The 16,806-nt window shown below is 40.7% G+C and overlaps 1 protein-coding gene across 1 annotated transcript in view; it reads right to left on the bottom strand.

The window, feature by feature from the left end:
• Nucleotides 1-16,806, bottom strand: part of DNAJC1 (DnaJ heat shock protein family (Hsp40) member C1) — a 196,636-nt gene that overhangs the window by 518 nt on the left and 179,312 nt on the right. The window contains exons 10-11 of the mRNA XM_007454169.1: nucleotides 4,049-4,097; nucleotides 2,017-2,459 (exon numbers count right to left, since the gene is read on the bottom strand). Coding sequence (XP_007454231.1) covers nucleotides 2,017-2,459; nucleotides 4,049-4,097 — 492 coding nt within the window. The remainder of the gene's footprint in view (nucleotides 1-2,016; nucleotides 2,460-4,048; nucleotides 4,098-16,806) is intronic.

Raw genomic sequence — 16,806 nt, 5'->3', positions numbered from 1 at the left:
CGCTCTTCCTCCGGCACGTGCCAGCCCCGCCGAGGTCTTCCAGCCTTCCAGTCAGGCTACAGAACTAGTAGCTGCCTGTCGCTGTCACCCCTTGGGGTGAGGACCCCTGATGAAGCAGGGGAAGGGCCTCATTGCTCTCTTGTTTATCACAAGGTACTTTCCAGAATCCATTTCTGTTTCTGTTCAAAAACACCCCAACGGCACTGTAAGCCTTCACTAACTTAAGGTCACACGTGAACTGGTTTGTGCTCCGCAGCAGACGACTTTATCAGAGGCCCTGGACAGAGAATGGGTGTTCATTCTCTTCCTGGAGTTTTGGCTTAGTAGTGTTCTGAGAGAATCTTCTAATAAGTGCCTCTTTTGTGTCCCCAAGGGCCACCTGCCTAACGTGTCACCCTCTCCCTAACAGCCAAGCTGCCAGGCCGGCCCAGCGCTCTGTGGGGGGATGCAGGGACCCTGGGCTCTGAGCAGCAGGCCTGCCAGGGTCGGGGGCCCAGCCCAGCCCCGTGTGGACCTCAGGCAGAGGCTCCTCCTTCAGGCCCAGGGCTCCCAGCGGCTTGCAGGCCACTTCCAGGGAGTTGCCCTGTAGTGGGCAAGAGAGCAGGCAACCTCCCCTGGACCTGGTTCTGATGTGGAGGCGTAAGGGGAACACCTGCAGGATAATAAACCATGCTGCTTATTCCTCCCTGAATCAGGAAGGTTTCCAAACCCCAAGGCAATGAGTTTCTGAGTGTGCTGTCCGCAGGAATCCACGGTTCCAGCTCCTTCATTTTAAGCCAGTGTCAATTCATCACACATGTAAATGCCTGTGTCCCGACAGATGCTAAAGAAATTCAGGGAAAATAATTACTTCTGGCAAACCAGTTGGAGGGGCTGGGAGGATCTGTGTTTCTCAAATAGATCAACTGCTAATGGTTTATTTTTCTCCCCGGGAATTCTCAACTTCCTCATTTTAAAGTAGGTGATAGATAACTAGACTTGTACGCATGGGGACATCCATGGCCACGAGCTAGATTTTCCGACACTGAATTTCAATTAAAAAATAAAAGAATGTAAATGAACATCAGTGTGCCCACAGGCTACTGAGTGACGGGCACAGAAGGCAAAGAAGACCGGCTCTTTTGATTTCTTGGTGTTCCTGGTGCCTCAGATGAAGGGTATGGCTACGAGGAAAGACGCCCAGGAGGCTGTATCAGGAAAGGCTTGGGTTGAAAAGATCACACCGGAGGCTCTGCAGCTCCCAACTGTCGGAGCAGAAGACAGAGGCCGGACAGGACCTGACTTCCCACAGGGGCTGCCCCCTTCCCTCCTATCTGAGTTGGCATTTGGGAACTCTCTGCAGATGTGTTTAAACAGACACTAAAAGCTGTACACTGGGAGGAAAGGGCTACAGAGGACAAGCTGGAGCCTGATCCTGAGGGCAACCTCTCCCTGACCCCACCCCCAACACTACTTCCAGCCTTTGGTCCACAGGTGCCACCGCTGAGACTAGACAAGTTACATGGCAGAACTGGTGACCATGCGACCCCGGCCGCCACACGTGTTCCCCGGGTTAAAGAGCTGTGAAGCGCTGGAGGGGCTCGTGATTCTGTGGGAAACCTCCTTGCTGGCCGAAGGGAGCCTCCGCCTGCGAGGGAGCCCTGGCCCTGCGCGGCCCTCGCAGCGACAAGGATGCTGCCCAGCCGTCCCTGCCCCGCCCCGCCCCCGCCGAGCGAACGCTCCAGAAGGTTGGCGGGATTGCTGTGGGGGAAGGTTATGATCTGTGCGTGGGGTTTTCGCTGAGAAAACATAACTGGTCTGTATAACGATTCAACTTGGAATCTTGACCTCATTAACACTAAGCAGTCGAGTGCAGATTCACAGGCTCTCGGGAGACATCTAGTGGAAGGTAACTGACAGGTAAGAGATGAGGTGGATAGAAAGACGCGTAGGAGGAGGGAAAGCCGGTGGACCCGCTGCGGCCGCGTGCGTGTGATCTAGACCCGCTCGGAGGCCTTCCTTCCCGGTGTCACCCACCTTACTCTTGGACGGGACACACTTGGCGATTTTGTCCCAGCGGTCAGAGGATCCCTTTGGGTACTGCTGTAATGCTAACTCCAGAAGCTTCTGTTGGCTCTGAGTCCAGGGCTCCTCCGCGGCTCGCGCTCGCGCTCGCTCTCTCTCTCTCTTCTGGCTCTCATCGTCGCTGGACTCGTGCTGTTCCGACATGTCGAAGTCCTTCTGCCTCTTTCCCCGGACCTTCTCTTCCGGCTCGGGCGGCCGGGCTGGCCTGCGCCTCCGAGGCCGGCTCTGCTCCGCGGCCTCCGGCTCGGCCTCCTCCTCGCCGTCCTCCTCCTCCAGCTCCCCAGCCTGCTTGGCCTCCTCCCGCTGAGTGACGATATCGTCCGGCAAGGTGGTGGCGGCCTTGGGGGGCCGGGAGTTCTGGGCTGTGGATCTGAGTTCGGAGAGTCTGACCATCCCTGTGAGAAAGGACACACGGAGGGGAAGGGCAAGGTCAGTTCCGGTGACAAGAGTCAGGACAGCTGCCTTCACCACAGCAGACAGTGTGCTGGGCATTTTGCATGTATTGTATACTTAATGTTCACACTATTCTATAAAGACAGCCATCGTGACCCCAACTGCACAGAGGAGGGAAGTCAGTCTCAGAAGCAGCAGAGGTGGGATCTGAACCCACTTCTGTCTGATTCCAAGCCTTTGTCCTTCCACCGCTCTGAGGACTTCGGGGGCCTCCCAGGGCCAGGTTGCCATTAGAGGATGAGACGGTCTCTTTGAGAGGGGATAAGCGACTACTCTCGAGGTATGGAAAGATGCAGAATCTAGGGTTGTTATTAGTTCCGCGAGCACAAGTACAGTGAATCCGTCAGACCTCCCGCCGGGCTCACCCTGCTTGGGGGACCGCCCCCCCCGCCCCCCAGCCAAGCTGCTTCCTGTGCCACCGCGATGCCTCGCTTGACAGAAGAGCACACTCTTCGTGCCACCCACAGGTGTGTTCAGCCACGCCTTTCCCGCCTTGCTCACACACTCCCGACCCCTCCGGTGCTCTAGGAAGATCTGTCTGTGCCCCACCGCCTTTTCAGGAGCAGGTATCTGGAGACTGTGTCGGAGGGGAGCGTCTTTCACAGAAGCACGTTGCGCGCTTGGGCCTCCACACGCAGACCAACAGCCACGCTGGTAGGAGGGCAGTCTGGAAATGCTCTCCTCGCGGGAGCCCGCAGAACCGCACGCCCCGTCCTCTCCAGGGGAGACGTTTCGAGATCTCAGGGTTTGCTGGTCCCTAGTAGGTTACATCGAGTACAGGGACCTGTATTTAAGTGGAGTTGGAAGGTTTAGGAGGCATTTTCGTCTTGGTTCCGAGCAAAAAGTATGGGGACTTGGACAAAATTCCACTTAGTCTTGGAGGAAATGGATTAAAACAATTTTTTTAAATTTTATTTTTGGTTATGTTGGGACTTCGTTGCTGCACGGGCTTTCTCTAGTTGTGGAGAGTAGGGGCTGCTCTTCGTTGTGGTGCACAGGCTTCTCACTGCGGTGGCTTCTCATTGCAGAGCACGGGGCTTCAGTAGTTGTGGTGCACGGGCTTAGTTGCTCCGTGGCACGTGGGATCTTCCCAGACCAGGGCTTGAACTCGTGTCCCCTGCATTGGCAGGCGGATTCTTAACTGCTGCACCACCAGGGAAGTCCCTGGAGGAAATGGATTTTGAGAAACATAGATTCTTGGAGAAGCTGCTTGGCCTGTCCTGAAGGACGCTTTGTGTGTGTGGTGGCAATGGTGGACAGTGTGGGGAAATGGCACAGACTGGCTTTCCCCCGCGTGCCCCCCTCCCCCCCAATACTAGAGGAACAAGGTTTTTACAGTTCTTCAAACTTATTAAGTACATCTTAGCACCACTGTGTGTGCAGGGCTGCATTGGCTTGTGGGTGCTTGTAATTCGATCCCTTTCACAGAGATGACCAGTAGAGTCCATTGGGCAAAACAAGTTATTATAAAAAGGGATTTATTTTGAAGGCATGGCTTTAGATTAATGGGATGGAGCGGGTGCTGACTCACCTGGGGAGCAGGTAACTGAATCCTTCAGTTGCTTGGCTTTGGTTGTCACCTGTTTCAAAATATAAAAGCAGAGAAAATCTGACTTTCCATATGTCTACTGTAGGTCAAGTGACCTCTTTCATAGAAGGTCCGTGTGAAGGAACAGGGTTTACTGAATCTTAGGCCTGGATGGACCCTCAGTCATCAGTTCAGTCCATTTTCTTAACCAGCGTGGAAACTGAAGCCCAGAGAGATTAAATGAATTACTCCAAAATATCCATCTAATCAAGTGGCAGAGTCAGAACAAGAATTCAGATCACCTGATTACAGCCCCATTATACAAGGCTGCCTGTGAAGATGTACTAGTTTCCAGAATCACTGTACAAACGTGTCGTGTTTTTTAGTTAGAATTTCCTGAAAGAGTATCTTTCTTCACTGGAGAATATTATACCAAGGGGTATTATGAACAATGGGGAAATTTACTCTTAAGCTAAGGATGTTATAATACAAAAGTATTTTCTTCGCATCCCAGAAAGAAACCCTAAGAGCACCAAGATTGACGTTAGCGGAAGGACCTCTTGGTGGAGTAGTAGATGGACCCAAGAACCATGAGACATTTACATACACAAGTGTGGATCCACAGAAATAATGTTTTCTTTCTTCTGTATAAATGGTATTATATTGTACGTCTCACCCTTTAGCTTGCTTTTTTAAATTTAATGATGTATTGGAGGTCTATACATAGATTTCCCTTTTTAAAACTGAGATAAAATTTACACAGAGTGGAATGTACAGATTTTTAAATGTACATTTCAGTGAGTTTTGACAAAAAACCCCCATGCAACCAACATTCTAATCAAATTACAGAAAATCCCTGTTATCCTAGAAAGTTCCCTGTGCCCCTAAATCCATCTCTACCCTGCCATAGACAACCACTGTTCTGATTTCTATTATATATATTTTAAACAGGAGATCAAAATTAATTTAAAAAAATTAAAGTTGGATAGTTAACTGCCCCAATGCACTTATTAAACAAGCCATCCCTTCTCCATTTATTTAAAAGGTTAACTTTATTAAAATTATATTAAAATTACATTTCATTGTAAACATGGAATACATACTTTGTATTCTCTCCCCTTAACCCGTGTAAATTCTTGAACCAACATTTTGCTGCTTTAATGAAATTTTTAAAGGAAAACCTCAGAAAGCATGCTCTAACATCCTCAGAGCTCGGAGTTAGAGCTCATATTCAGTTTTGGTTCCACCTCTGATTAGCTGGGTAACCTTGAGCTATTTCCAATCCTCTCTCTCTCTCTCCCTCTCATGTATTACCCTCTGTAATATGTGGATAAAACTGCTAATACCTTTTGTCTGGCAGGGATGTTTTAAGTTTGAAATAAGCCCTTAGCATGATACCTAGCAAATGTTATAAGGCTTATAATTACCTATTATAATTGATGTGGATCATTTGTTTTCCATTCATGCAAAAGGGCAGAATTAGAGAAAATATTTAAAGCTGCTTAGAAACACTCTTCAATTTTATTCCCTCTCTGTGGATGAACTTGCTTTGTATTTTATGGGAAAAAACTTGAACTTATCCAACACGAGCTTCCCTGACTTCCAACTTTCCCAACTCAAATTTCTGATTGCACCACCATATATCTTTCCCACATTTTATATAACCTACACATATCCTCTTGTACATTTTGAATCATCTCTGCATTACTTACAATACCTGATACAATCTAAATGCTATGTAAGTAGTTGCCACTGTGAGGCAAATACGTGTTTCGCTTTTTACAACTTTCTGGATTCCCCCCCAACCCCCAAATATTTTCCATCCGAGGTTGGTTGAATTTGCAGGTGTGGTGCCGACCATACCGTGGGGCTTCTCTCTGTAACTGCCGTTAAGTGTCTTATTTAGACGTCTCCTAGCTCCTGAAACTAAACAACTCCCAACCTAAACTCATCAACTTCTCTGCTTTCCCCCCTTCCTTTTCCTAACAGTACTATCATCCCAGTCACGTAGGGGCAAAACCAAAGAGCCAGTTTTTGGACTTTTTTCTCCCTCCCCAACCAGCTGCCACGTTCTTCACAATACTGATCCCATGTGTTCCCATCTCTCTCAGATCTCCACCACTTGTATTAGTCCTTCATTCTCTGACTGAATTAATATAACAGCCTTCTAACTGGTCTACAACTTATTTATTAGCAGTTCCCATGGAATAATATCCCCAAGGCAGAGTTCTGATCAGATACCTTTCATGGCTCATCAATGACCATACAACAAAGTGTTCAATTCTTAACCTGACACAAAAGGAAATCCACAATCTGATCTATTTTCTTTCCTGTGTGCATCCTTCCTTTCAGGGAACTAAACAATTAATGCTCCCCAGATGGTCAGAAATTCTGTACTCTCTTGGCCATTGTTAACATTTGTCTTAAATGATTTTTTCTTCATCAAACCTCTCATTAAATATCTATCCGTCCAGGGGCTTCCCTGGTGGCGCAGTGGTTGGGAGTCCGCCTGCTGATGCAGGGGACACGGGTTCATGCCCCGGTCCGGGAGGAACCCACATGCCGCGGAGCGGCTGCGCCCGTGGGCCATGGCCGCTGGGCCTGCGCGTCCGGAGCCTGTTGCTCGGCAGCGGGAGAGGCCACAGGAGTGAGAGGCCCGTGTACCGCAAAAAATAAATAAATAAATAAATAAATAAATAAATAAATAAAAAATCTATCTGTCCAGAGCCAAGTCATCCAAAGAGATACTTGCAAGTATGACTTTCTTCTTGAAGACTTCAGAGATGCCCACCACCAGGACTACCAAGTCTGGTGACAATACCTCTCCTCTCTCAATTTCTACTGTATTTTTAAAGATTCTATATTTTTACATCATAATACAATAAAAATTACCTTTTCCTCTTTTGTTGCACAGTTCTATGAATTTTAACACATTTATAGATTCATGTAACTATAGGATACACAACCTACATATAGGATATGGAAGAATCCTTTTTTCTCTCCTGCATCTTGTTATTTAACAAAATATTTTGGAGATTATTCCAGAATAGTACACAAAGACCTCCCTTGTTCTGTTTCTTAAGAAACAGCTTAACTGAGATATAATTCATATACTATACAATTCATCCACTTAAAGTGTATAATTCAGTGGTTTTTACTAAATTCAGATATGTGCAGCCATCATCGTGGCCAACCTGAGAACACTTTCATCACTTTGAAAAGAACCCCCATATCCTTTAGCTATCATTCTCCATCCTCCTTATCCCACCCCATCCCCTCATCAAGCAGTAAGCAACTAAAATCCCTGTCTCTACAGATTTCTCTATTTTGGACTTCCATATGAATGGAATCATACAATATGTGGATTTTTCTGGCTGGCTTCTTTCACTTAAGGTGACGTTTTCCAGGTTCATCCAAGTTGTAGCATATATCAGTACTTTATTCCTTTTTATTGCAGAATAATATTCCATTGTATGGATATACCACATTTTGTTTATCCATTTATCAGGTGATAAACATTTGTGTTGCTTCCATCTTTTGGCTATTATAAATAATGCTGCTATAAACATTTGTGTATAAATTTTTGTGTGGGCATATGTTTTCATTTCTCTTGGGTATATACCTAGGAGTGGAACTGAGGAGTTATATGGTAACTGTGTTTAACTTTTTGAGGAACTGTCATTCTGTTTTCCAATATGGCTGCACCATTTTACATTCACATCAGCAGTACATGAGTCTTCTGATTTCTTTACGTCTTTCCTAAAACTTGTTATTACCCAACTTTTTGTATTATCCCACATCCTAGTGGATGTGAAGTGGTATCTTGTGGTTTTAATTTGCATTTCCCGAATGACTAGTGATACTGAACATTTTTTTTTCATGTTTATTGGCTATTTGTATATCTTCTTTGGATAAATGTGTATTCAGATCCTTTGCTCATTTTTTATTTGGGTGATTTGTCTTTATCATTGAGTTGTAAGGGCTCTTTATATATTCTGGATACAAGTCCTTCATCAAATAAATGATTTGCAAATATTTTCTCCCATTCTGTGGGTTGTCTTTTCCCACTCTTAGTGGTGTCCTGTGAAGCACAAAAGTTTTAAATTTTGATGACATCCACATTTTTTTTTCTTTCTTTTTAATTGCTTGGACTTTTGGTGTCCTATCTAAGAATCCTTTTGCCAAATTCAAAGTCATGAAGATTTACCCTTCTGTTTTCTTCTAAGAGTTTTATAGTTTTAGCTCTTACATTTAGTGGAATATTGCAATCTTAACAATGTTATAAATCTTCTGATCCATGAACAGGAGATATTTTTCCACTTATTTTGATCTTCTTCAATTTCTTTCAACAATGTTTTGTAGTTTTTAAAGTTTGTATTTTTTGTTAAATTTATTCCCAAGTATTTTATTCTTTTTGATGCTATTGTGAGTGCAATTATTTATTTCATTTTCAGGTTGTTCATTGTAGGTATATAAAAATAAAACATTTTTGTATATTTATGTTTACTGCAATCTTGATGTACTAATTTTATTCCAATAGTTTTTTAGTTAATTACTTAGTATTTTGTATACATAAAATCATGTCATTAGCAAATAGGGACAGTTTACTTCTTCCTTTTCAATCTTATTTCTTTTTCTCAGCTAACAGCCCTGGCTAGAACCTCATATAATGTTGAATAGAAGTGGTGAGAGCAGACATTCTTGTCTTGTTCTTTATCTTAGCAGGAAAACATCCCCTCTTTCACCAATAAGCATGATATTAACTGTGGGTTTTTAGTAGATGTTCTTTATCAGGTTGAGGCACTTCCCTCTTATTCCTAATTTGTTGAGTGTTTCTATCATGGAAGGATGTTGGATTTGTTAAATGCTTCTATTGAGATCTTGTTTTTTAACTCTATTGATATGATTAATTTACATTAATTGATTTTCAGATATTGAATCAACTTTGCATTCTTGGGATAAATCCCACTTGATTAGGGTATATAATTATTTTTATAAGTTGCTGGATTTGGTTTGCTGTATTTTGTTGAGAATTTTTGCATCCATATTCACACGAACTATTAGTATGTAGTTTTCTTCTCATGTCTTTGGTTTGGTATTAGAGTAATACTGGCTTCACAAAATGTGTTGGGAAGTATTCATCCTCTTCTATTTTGGGGAAGATTTGTGAAGTTTTGGTATTCATTCTTCTTTAAATGTTTGGTAGAGTTCAGCAGTGAAGCCATCTGAGCCTGGGCTTTTTTTTTTTTTTTTTTTGGTATGCGGGCCTCTCACTGTTGTGGCCTTTCCCGTTGCAGAGCACAGGCTCCGGAAGCGCAGGCTCAGCGGCCATGGCTCATGGGCCCAGCCACTCCGCGGCACGTGGGATCTTCCCAGCATGCGGGGCACGAACTCACATCCCCTGCATTGGCAGGCGGACTCTCAACTACTGCGCCACCAGGGAAGCCCTGGGATTTTCTTTTTGAATAGGTTTTTTTTTTTAAATTACTAATTCAATCTCTTCACTTGTTATAGGCCTATTTCGATTGTCTATTTCTTCTAAACTTGATTCAGTTTTAGTAGTTTATGTCTTTCTAGGAATTTGTTCATTTCATTTATATCTATTAGAAAAACAGGTATCTAACTTCTTGGCATACATTTGTTCACAGTATTCCTTTACAGTCCTTTTTATTTCTGTAAGGTTGGTAGTGATCTCTTTTTTCATTTCTGACTGTATTGAGTCCTTTTTCTTTTTTGTCAGCCTAGTTAAATGTCTGTCAATTTTATTGATATTTTCAAAGAATCAGCTTTTGGATTCATTGACTTTTCTCTATTTCTTTTCCAGTCTTATTTCATTCATTTCTGCTCTACTTTTTATTATTTCCTTTCTTCTCCTTCAAGTTTAGGTTGTCATTTTCCCATTGTCTTAATGTGGAAGATTGAATTATTGGTTTGAGACCTTCTTTCTTAATAAAGGCATTTACAGCTATAAATTTCCCTCTACGAATTACATTAGCTGAATTTCTTAAATTTTGGTGTGCTGTGTCTTCATTTTTCATTTGTCTTTAAGAATTTTGATTCCCCTTGGAATTTCTTCTTTGATTCATTTGTTGTTTAGGAGTCTGCGGTTTAATTTAGACATATTTGTTGATTTTCCCAATTTCTTCCCTGACACTGATTTCTAATCTCATTCCTTTGGGATCAGAGAATATACTTGTATTATTTCTATCCTTTTAAACTTATTGAGGTTGTTTGATGGCCTAGCATATGGTCTATCTTGGAATATATTTCTTGTTTACTTGAAGAATGTATATTCTGTTGTTGTTGGATAAGGTGTTATAGAGATGTCTGTTAGGTCTAGCTGGTTTATTATCATTCAATTTTTCCTTGTTAATCTTCTATCTAGTTGTTTTATCCATTATTGAAAAGTGGAGGCACTGAAGTTTCCAACTCTTATTGTTGAATCATCTATTTCTCTTTTCATCCATCTCAGTTTTTGCTAAAAGTATTTTGGTGCTCTGTTATTAGATGCACATGCTTTCCACTGTTATATTTTCCTGGACTGGCCTTTTAATTATTAGAAAATGTTCCTCTTTATCTCTAGTAATTTTTTGTTTTAAAGTCTACTTAATCTTAGTATAGCCACTCTAGCTTTCTTACAATTGCTATTTGCATGATATCTTTTATTTATCCTTTTACTTTCATTTTATTTCTATCTGTGAATCTAAAGTGTGTCTCCCATAGACCACATAGAGATGAATCATGATTTTTTTATCGTGTCGGATAATCTCTCTTTTGATTGGATTGTTTAATCCATTCACATTTAATGTTGTTGATATAGTTGAATTTGATTTCTTTTAATTTTTAATGTCTTTTTTGTTCCTCTATTCCTCTATTATTGTTTTCTTTTGCATAAGTATTTTCTAATGTAGCATTTTAATTAATGATTTTTTTTTTTTTTACTATATTGAGTTTTGTTTTCTTTAAAAGGTTGCTCTAGGGTTTACCATATACATCTTATGACAGTCAACTTCAGATTTATACTACCTTAATTCCAGTGATATACAGAAATATTACTTCAATATAGCTCTATCCCTCAGCCCCCCGCCCCAGCCCCACCCCCAACCCCAACCATTTTTTGGCCATGCTGCATGTCTTGTGGGATCTTAGGTCCCTGACCAGGGATTGAACCCAGGCCCTCGGAAGTGAAAGCATGGAGTCCTAACCACTGGACTGCCAGGGAATTCCTTAGCTCTATTCCCTTTACTCCCATACTGTAGTATGGCCATTATACATATTGTATGTATTCATGTTACAAACTCAGTAATATTGTTATAATTACTACTTTACCATCTGTAATGGTTTACTCAGCCCCATACAGCTTTGCTCCCACCCACCTCCTTTGTGCTGTTATTGGCAAATATATTAGACAAATACTACCTTTCTATATGTTACAGGTCTGACAGTAACATATATCTATTATTTGATACAATTGCTTTCTAAATCAGTTAAGAAAAGAAGAAAACATTTATTAATACTGTCTTTCATAATTACCTTATTACCTTTACTGGTGTTCTTTTTCATGTGGATTCAAATCACAATCTGGGGGTCACTTGTTTTCAGATTGAAGAACTTCAGTTTTTGTTATCCTGAAAATTTTTTATTTTGCATTCATTTTGATAAATAGCTTTGCTGGATGTAGGATTTCTGGTTGGCAAGTTTTTCTTTGAGTACTCTGACTGTCCTGGCCTACGTGGTTTATGCTGAGAAGTAAGCTGTTAATCGTATTGGGGTGTGTGTGTGTGGGGGCGGGGGTTCCCTGTTAGTCACAAGTCAGTTCTCTCTTGCTGCCTTCAAGGTTTTCTCCTTATTTTTTACTTTCAGCATTTTTATTATGATGCATCCTTTGTGGATATCTTTGAGCTTATCCAACTCAGAATTCAGCATGTTTCCTGATGTGTATAGGTTAGCTTTTGTCAATGTATTTGGGAAATTTTCACTCACCATTCTTTGGATTTTTTTCCCCCTCCTTTTTCTCTCTCCTCTCCTAACTCCCATTATGCATATGTTGGTGTGCTTAATGGTGTCTCATTTTTCTCTGAGGCTCTGTTCACTTTTCTTCTTTTGTTTTTCTCTCTGTTCTTCAGCTTGAATACTCTCTGTGGAGCATCTCTAGTGAATTTATTTATCTTTGGCTGTGTTGGGTCTTTGTTGCTGTGTGTGGGCTTTCTCTGGCTGTGGTGAGCAGTGGCTACTCTTCATTGCGGTGTGCAGGCTTCTCACTGTGTCGGCTTCTCTCGTTGCAGAGCACAGGCTCTAGGCATGTGGGCTTCAGTAGTTGTGGCAGGCAGGCTGTAGACCACAGGCTCAGTAGTTGTGGCACACAGGCTTAGTTGCTCTGTGTCATGTGGGATCTTCCCGGACCAGGGCTCGAACCCATGTCCCCTGCATTGGCAGGCAGATTCTTAACCACTGTGCCACCAGGGAAGTCCTCTAGTGAATTTTTAAAATTTCAATTATTGTACTTTTTAACTCCAGAATTTCCACTTGGTTCTTTTATTTCTTTTAAAATAATTTCTATCTCTTTATTGATATTATTTGTCTGATGCAACACTGTCATTATATCTTCCCTTGTTTCTTTCATCATTCTTTCCTTCAGTTCTGTGAACATATTTACAAGGGTTACTTTGAAGTCTTTTTCTGTGAAATCTGACATTTGGTCACTCTTATAGGGCAGCTTCTGTTGCCTTCTGTTTTTCTAATGTACGGGTCATATTTTCCCGTTTCTTTTCATGGCTCATTATTTTTGTTCAAAACTGAACATTTAGATAATATATTGCAGCAATTCTGGTTAGTGATTTTTTCTCTCGCCTCACCCTTCCCCAAGTTAAGGTCTGTCGTTGTTATTTGCATGTTTGTTTAATAGATGGCTGGATTTAGCAAAGCCTATGCCCCTCTGCTCCCTACAGCATTAAGCTTCTGATGTCGCTCCTCAGGTACTGCAGGTATGGGTATCCCCAGTCATCTTGGGATGCTAGTGGTATTTGTAGGACTCTCTTCCTCTCTTTACCTAACCACACCCATTAACAAACTACATTAACTGCTGGCTGATGCTTTATTGTTTACAAAATGCCCCAGGGTATAAATTGCTCTACAATCAAATCAAATCAAATTGTGGCTCCTTTGAAGGAATGGTTTCTGAAGGCAATGTTTGATATTTATTCTGACTCCTGGAGGACTCCTCCTAGAGAAGGAGTTATTATCCATGAGTTGGTTTGAGAATATATGGTTAGTTATTCCTTGTACTGACAGAGAATTCTGAATACAGTACATGTCTTCCTTGGCTTATGATGGAGTTACAGCCCAATAAAGTTTCAACAAGTTTCAGTAAGTTGAAAATGCTTAGAATACACCTAGCCTACTGAACATCATAGCTTTTAGCCTAGCCTGCCTTAAACATGCTCAGAACACTTACATTAGCCTAAAACTCGACAAAGTCATGTAACACAAAGCCTATTTTATAATAAAGTATTGAATATCTCATGTAACTTACTGAATACCGTACAGAAAGTGGAAAAAAGAATGGTTGTAAGTGTATCAGTTATTCACCCTCATAATCACTTGGCTGAGTGGGAGCTGTGGCTGCTGCCACTGCCCAGCATCATGAGGGAGTATTGTACTGCATATGACTAACCCAGGAAAAGACCAAAATTCAGAATTCAAAGTATGGTTTCTACTGAAGGTGTATTGCTTTCACACCATCATAAAGTTGAAAAATAGTTAAGCTGAACCACTGTAAGTAGGGGACCATCTGCATATATCAAAATCTGGCCTATCCATACCACACAAAACAAATAGCTGCTATAATCTGAGTCTTTCAGATTCTCAGTTCTAAATAATAAAATGAATGGGATGTCACTATAATCACCTTTGAGCCAAACTTTTCTCTCACTTAAAAAGGCAACTTAGAACCTGTAAGAAAGAAGCAAAAAGCACAACTGGTCAACTTTCCAATTCTATGTAGTCCAACATTTATTTTAATATTCTATCCTCTTTGCCAAGTCCGTATCTCCTGGTGCCATAAAATGGTTGTATAACAATGATAACTCTAAGTGATCCTTTTTTTCTTGAGAATTTCTCTTCTTTTCTTTAGTTTCTGTCTCAGGAGAAGGCATGTATATGGCAAAATATTTCTGTTTTGGGGGCAAATTTGGCATCCTCAGCAGATCATTTATTATTCTAGGCAGATTAAGAAGTTTCCAAATAAGTGACAGTCTAATAATAAAGCTCACTGTCCAGGGTGTCTCTGAGTATGGCAGTATGCCACTTCAGGAAAGGAAAGTCATCCTTCAGTGAGCATTGGTCACCACCAATTCTATTTCTTTCCTATAGATCTAGATAACTTCAATTACATGGGTGTCAGTTTGCTTTTTTTTTAAAAAAGGTATAACTGACAAATAAGATTGTAAGATATTTAAAGCAAACAACATGATGATTTGATATATGTATACATTTAAAAGGGTTCCCCCTATTAAGTTAATTAACATATCGATCACCTCATATATTCACTTTTGTTGTTGAGAACATTTCAGTTCTACTCTCTTAGCAAATTTCAATTCTATAATACAGTGTTATCAACTGTAGTCACTATGTTATACATTAGATCCTCAAACCTTATTCAACTTATAACTGAAAGTTTGTACCTTTTTACCAACCTCTCCCTATCTACCCCATCTAGTCTAGTCCTGGCAACCACTTTTCTACAATTTTTCTATGAAGCTTGACTTTCTTTTGGCTGAATAATACTCCATTTTGTGTGTGTGTGTGTGTGTGTGTGTGTGTGTGTAAAAACACATTTTCTGTATACATTCAGCAGCTGATGGACCCTTAAGTTGTTTCTGTATACTGGCTGTTGTGAATATTGTTGCTATGAAATTGGGAGTGCAGATATCTCTTGGAGATAATGATTTTGTTGCCTTTGGATATATACCCAAAAGTGGGATTACTGGATCATATAGTAGTACTATTTTTAATTTCTTGAGGAAACTTCGTACTGTTTTCCATAGTGGCTGTACAAGTTTACATTCCCACCGAAAGTCTACAAGGGTTTTCTTTTCTCCACATCCTCACCAGCATGTTATCTCGTGTTTTTCAAAACAGATATCCTAACAGGTTTGAGGTGATATCTCATTGTGGTTTTGATTTGCATTTCCTTGATGATTAGTGGTGTTGAACATCTTTTCATATACTTGGCCATTTATAGGTCTTCTTTGGAAAAAACGTCTATTTAGCTCTTTTGCCCATTTTAAAATTGTTTTTCTTTTTTTTGGTATTGTGTTGTGTGAGATCCTTGTATATTTTGGATATTAACCCCTTATTGGATATGTGGTTTGCAAGTGTTTTCTCCCATTCCATAGGTTTTCATTTTGTTGATGGTTCCCTCGCTGTGCAGAAGCTTTTTAGTTTGATGTAGTCCCACTTGTTTTATTTTTGCTTTTGTTACCTTTGCTTTTGGTGTCAAATCCAAAAAAATCAACACCAAGACTAATGTCAAGGGGCTTACTTACTCCCTATATTTCCTGCTAGTTTTATGGTTTCAGGTCTCATGTTCAAGTCTTTAATCCATTTTGAGTTAGTTTTTGTGTAGAGTATAAGATAGAAGCCTGGTTTTATTCTTTTACGTGTGGCTGTCCAGTTTTCCCAACACCATTTATTGAAGAGACTATCCTTTTCTCATTGTATATTCTTGGCTTTGTCAAAAATTAGTTGCCTGTACTAGTAAAATAAACCAGTGGATTTATTTCTGGCCTCTCTATTCTGTTTTTAATGCCAGTACCATACTGTTTTGATTACTATCACTTTAAAAGTTGAAATCAGAAATGTGATCCCTCCAGGTTGTTCTTCCTTCTCAAGATCGCTTTGGCTATTTGGGATCTTTTGTGGTTCCATACAAATTTTCGGACTGTTTATTTCAGTGAAAAATGCCATTTGAATTTTGAGAGCGTTTACACTGGATCTGTAGATTGCTTTGGGTGGTATGGACGTTTTAACAATATTAAATTCTTCCAGTCATGAACACAAAATATCTTTCCATTTATTTGTGTCTCATTCAATTCCTTTCGTCAGTGTCTTGAGAGTTTTCAGTGTATAGATCATTCATCCTCTTGGTTAAATGTAAAACTAGCACTTTATTCTTTTTGATGCTATTGTAAATGGAATTAATTTCTCTTTTTGATAGTTTGTTGTTGGTGTACAGAGTTACAACTGATTTCTGTATACTGATCTTGTAGCTTACGATTTTACTGCAATAGTTTATTAATTCTAACAGTTTTGGTGGAGTCTTTAGGGTTCTCTATATGTAATATCATATCATCTGCAAATAGAGATGACACTGGAGGTGACATAGTCATCACCAAATTTATTTCTCTCTGATAGATCTAGATGACTTGGATAACATGGGTGCCAATTTAGTCATGAATGTTTAGTATTACTTCTCACCTATTCTATAATGAATTTTTCAGTTACTCATTCTGCTTTTATATCATGTGCAATTGTAGAAGGTATGGTGTCTGTCTGACTTAATGGAGATTTATGACTTTTTTCTAGCCTCCTTTTGGGAGAAGACCTATAGGTCCATACAGACAAGACTTCTCTTCTTCCTCAGTATGTGAACAAATAATATTGTGGGCTACTGGCTTAGGTGGGCTTTTGGATAACACTACCCACATGTGTATTAACAGTTACATGGATTGTAGAATTGTAGGGAAATTTGTTTCATCATG

This window comes from Lipotes vexillifer, unplaced genomic scaffold, assembly GCF_000442215.2.
Source record: "Lipotes vexillifer unplaced genomic scaffold, Lipotes_vexillifer_v1.1 scaffold316, whole genome shotgun sequence".
Lineage (NCBI taxonomy): Eukaryota > Metazoa > Chordata > Mammalia > Artiodactyla > Lipotidae > Lipotes > Lipotes vexillifer.
The sequence above is the reverse complement of the archived record's forward strand: the minus strand, read 5'-3'. Positions and strand labels throughout refer to the sequence as shown.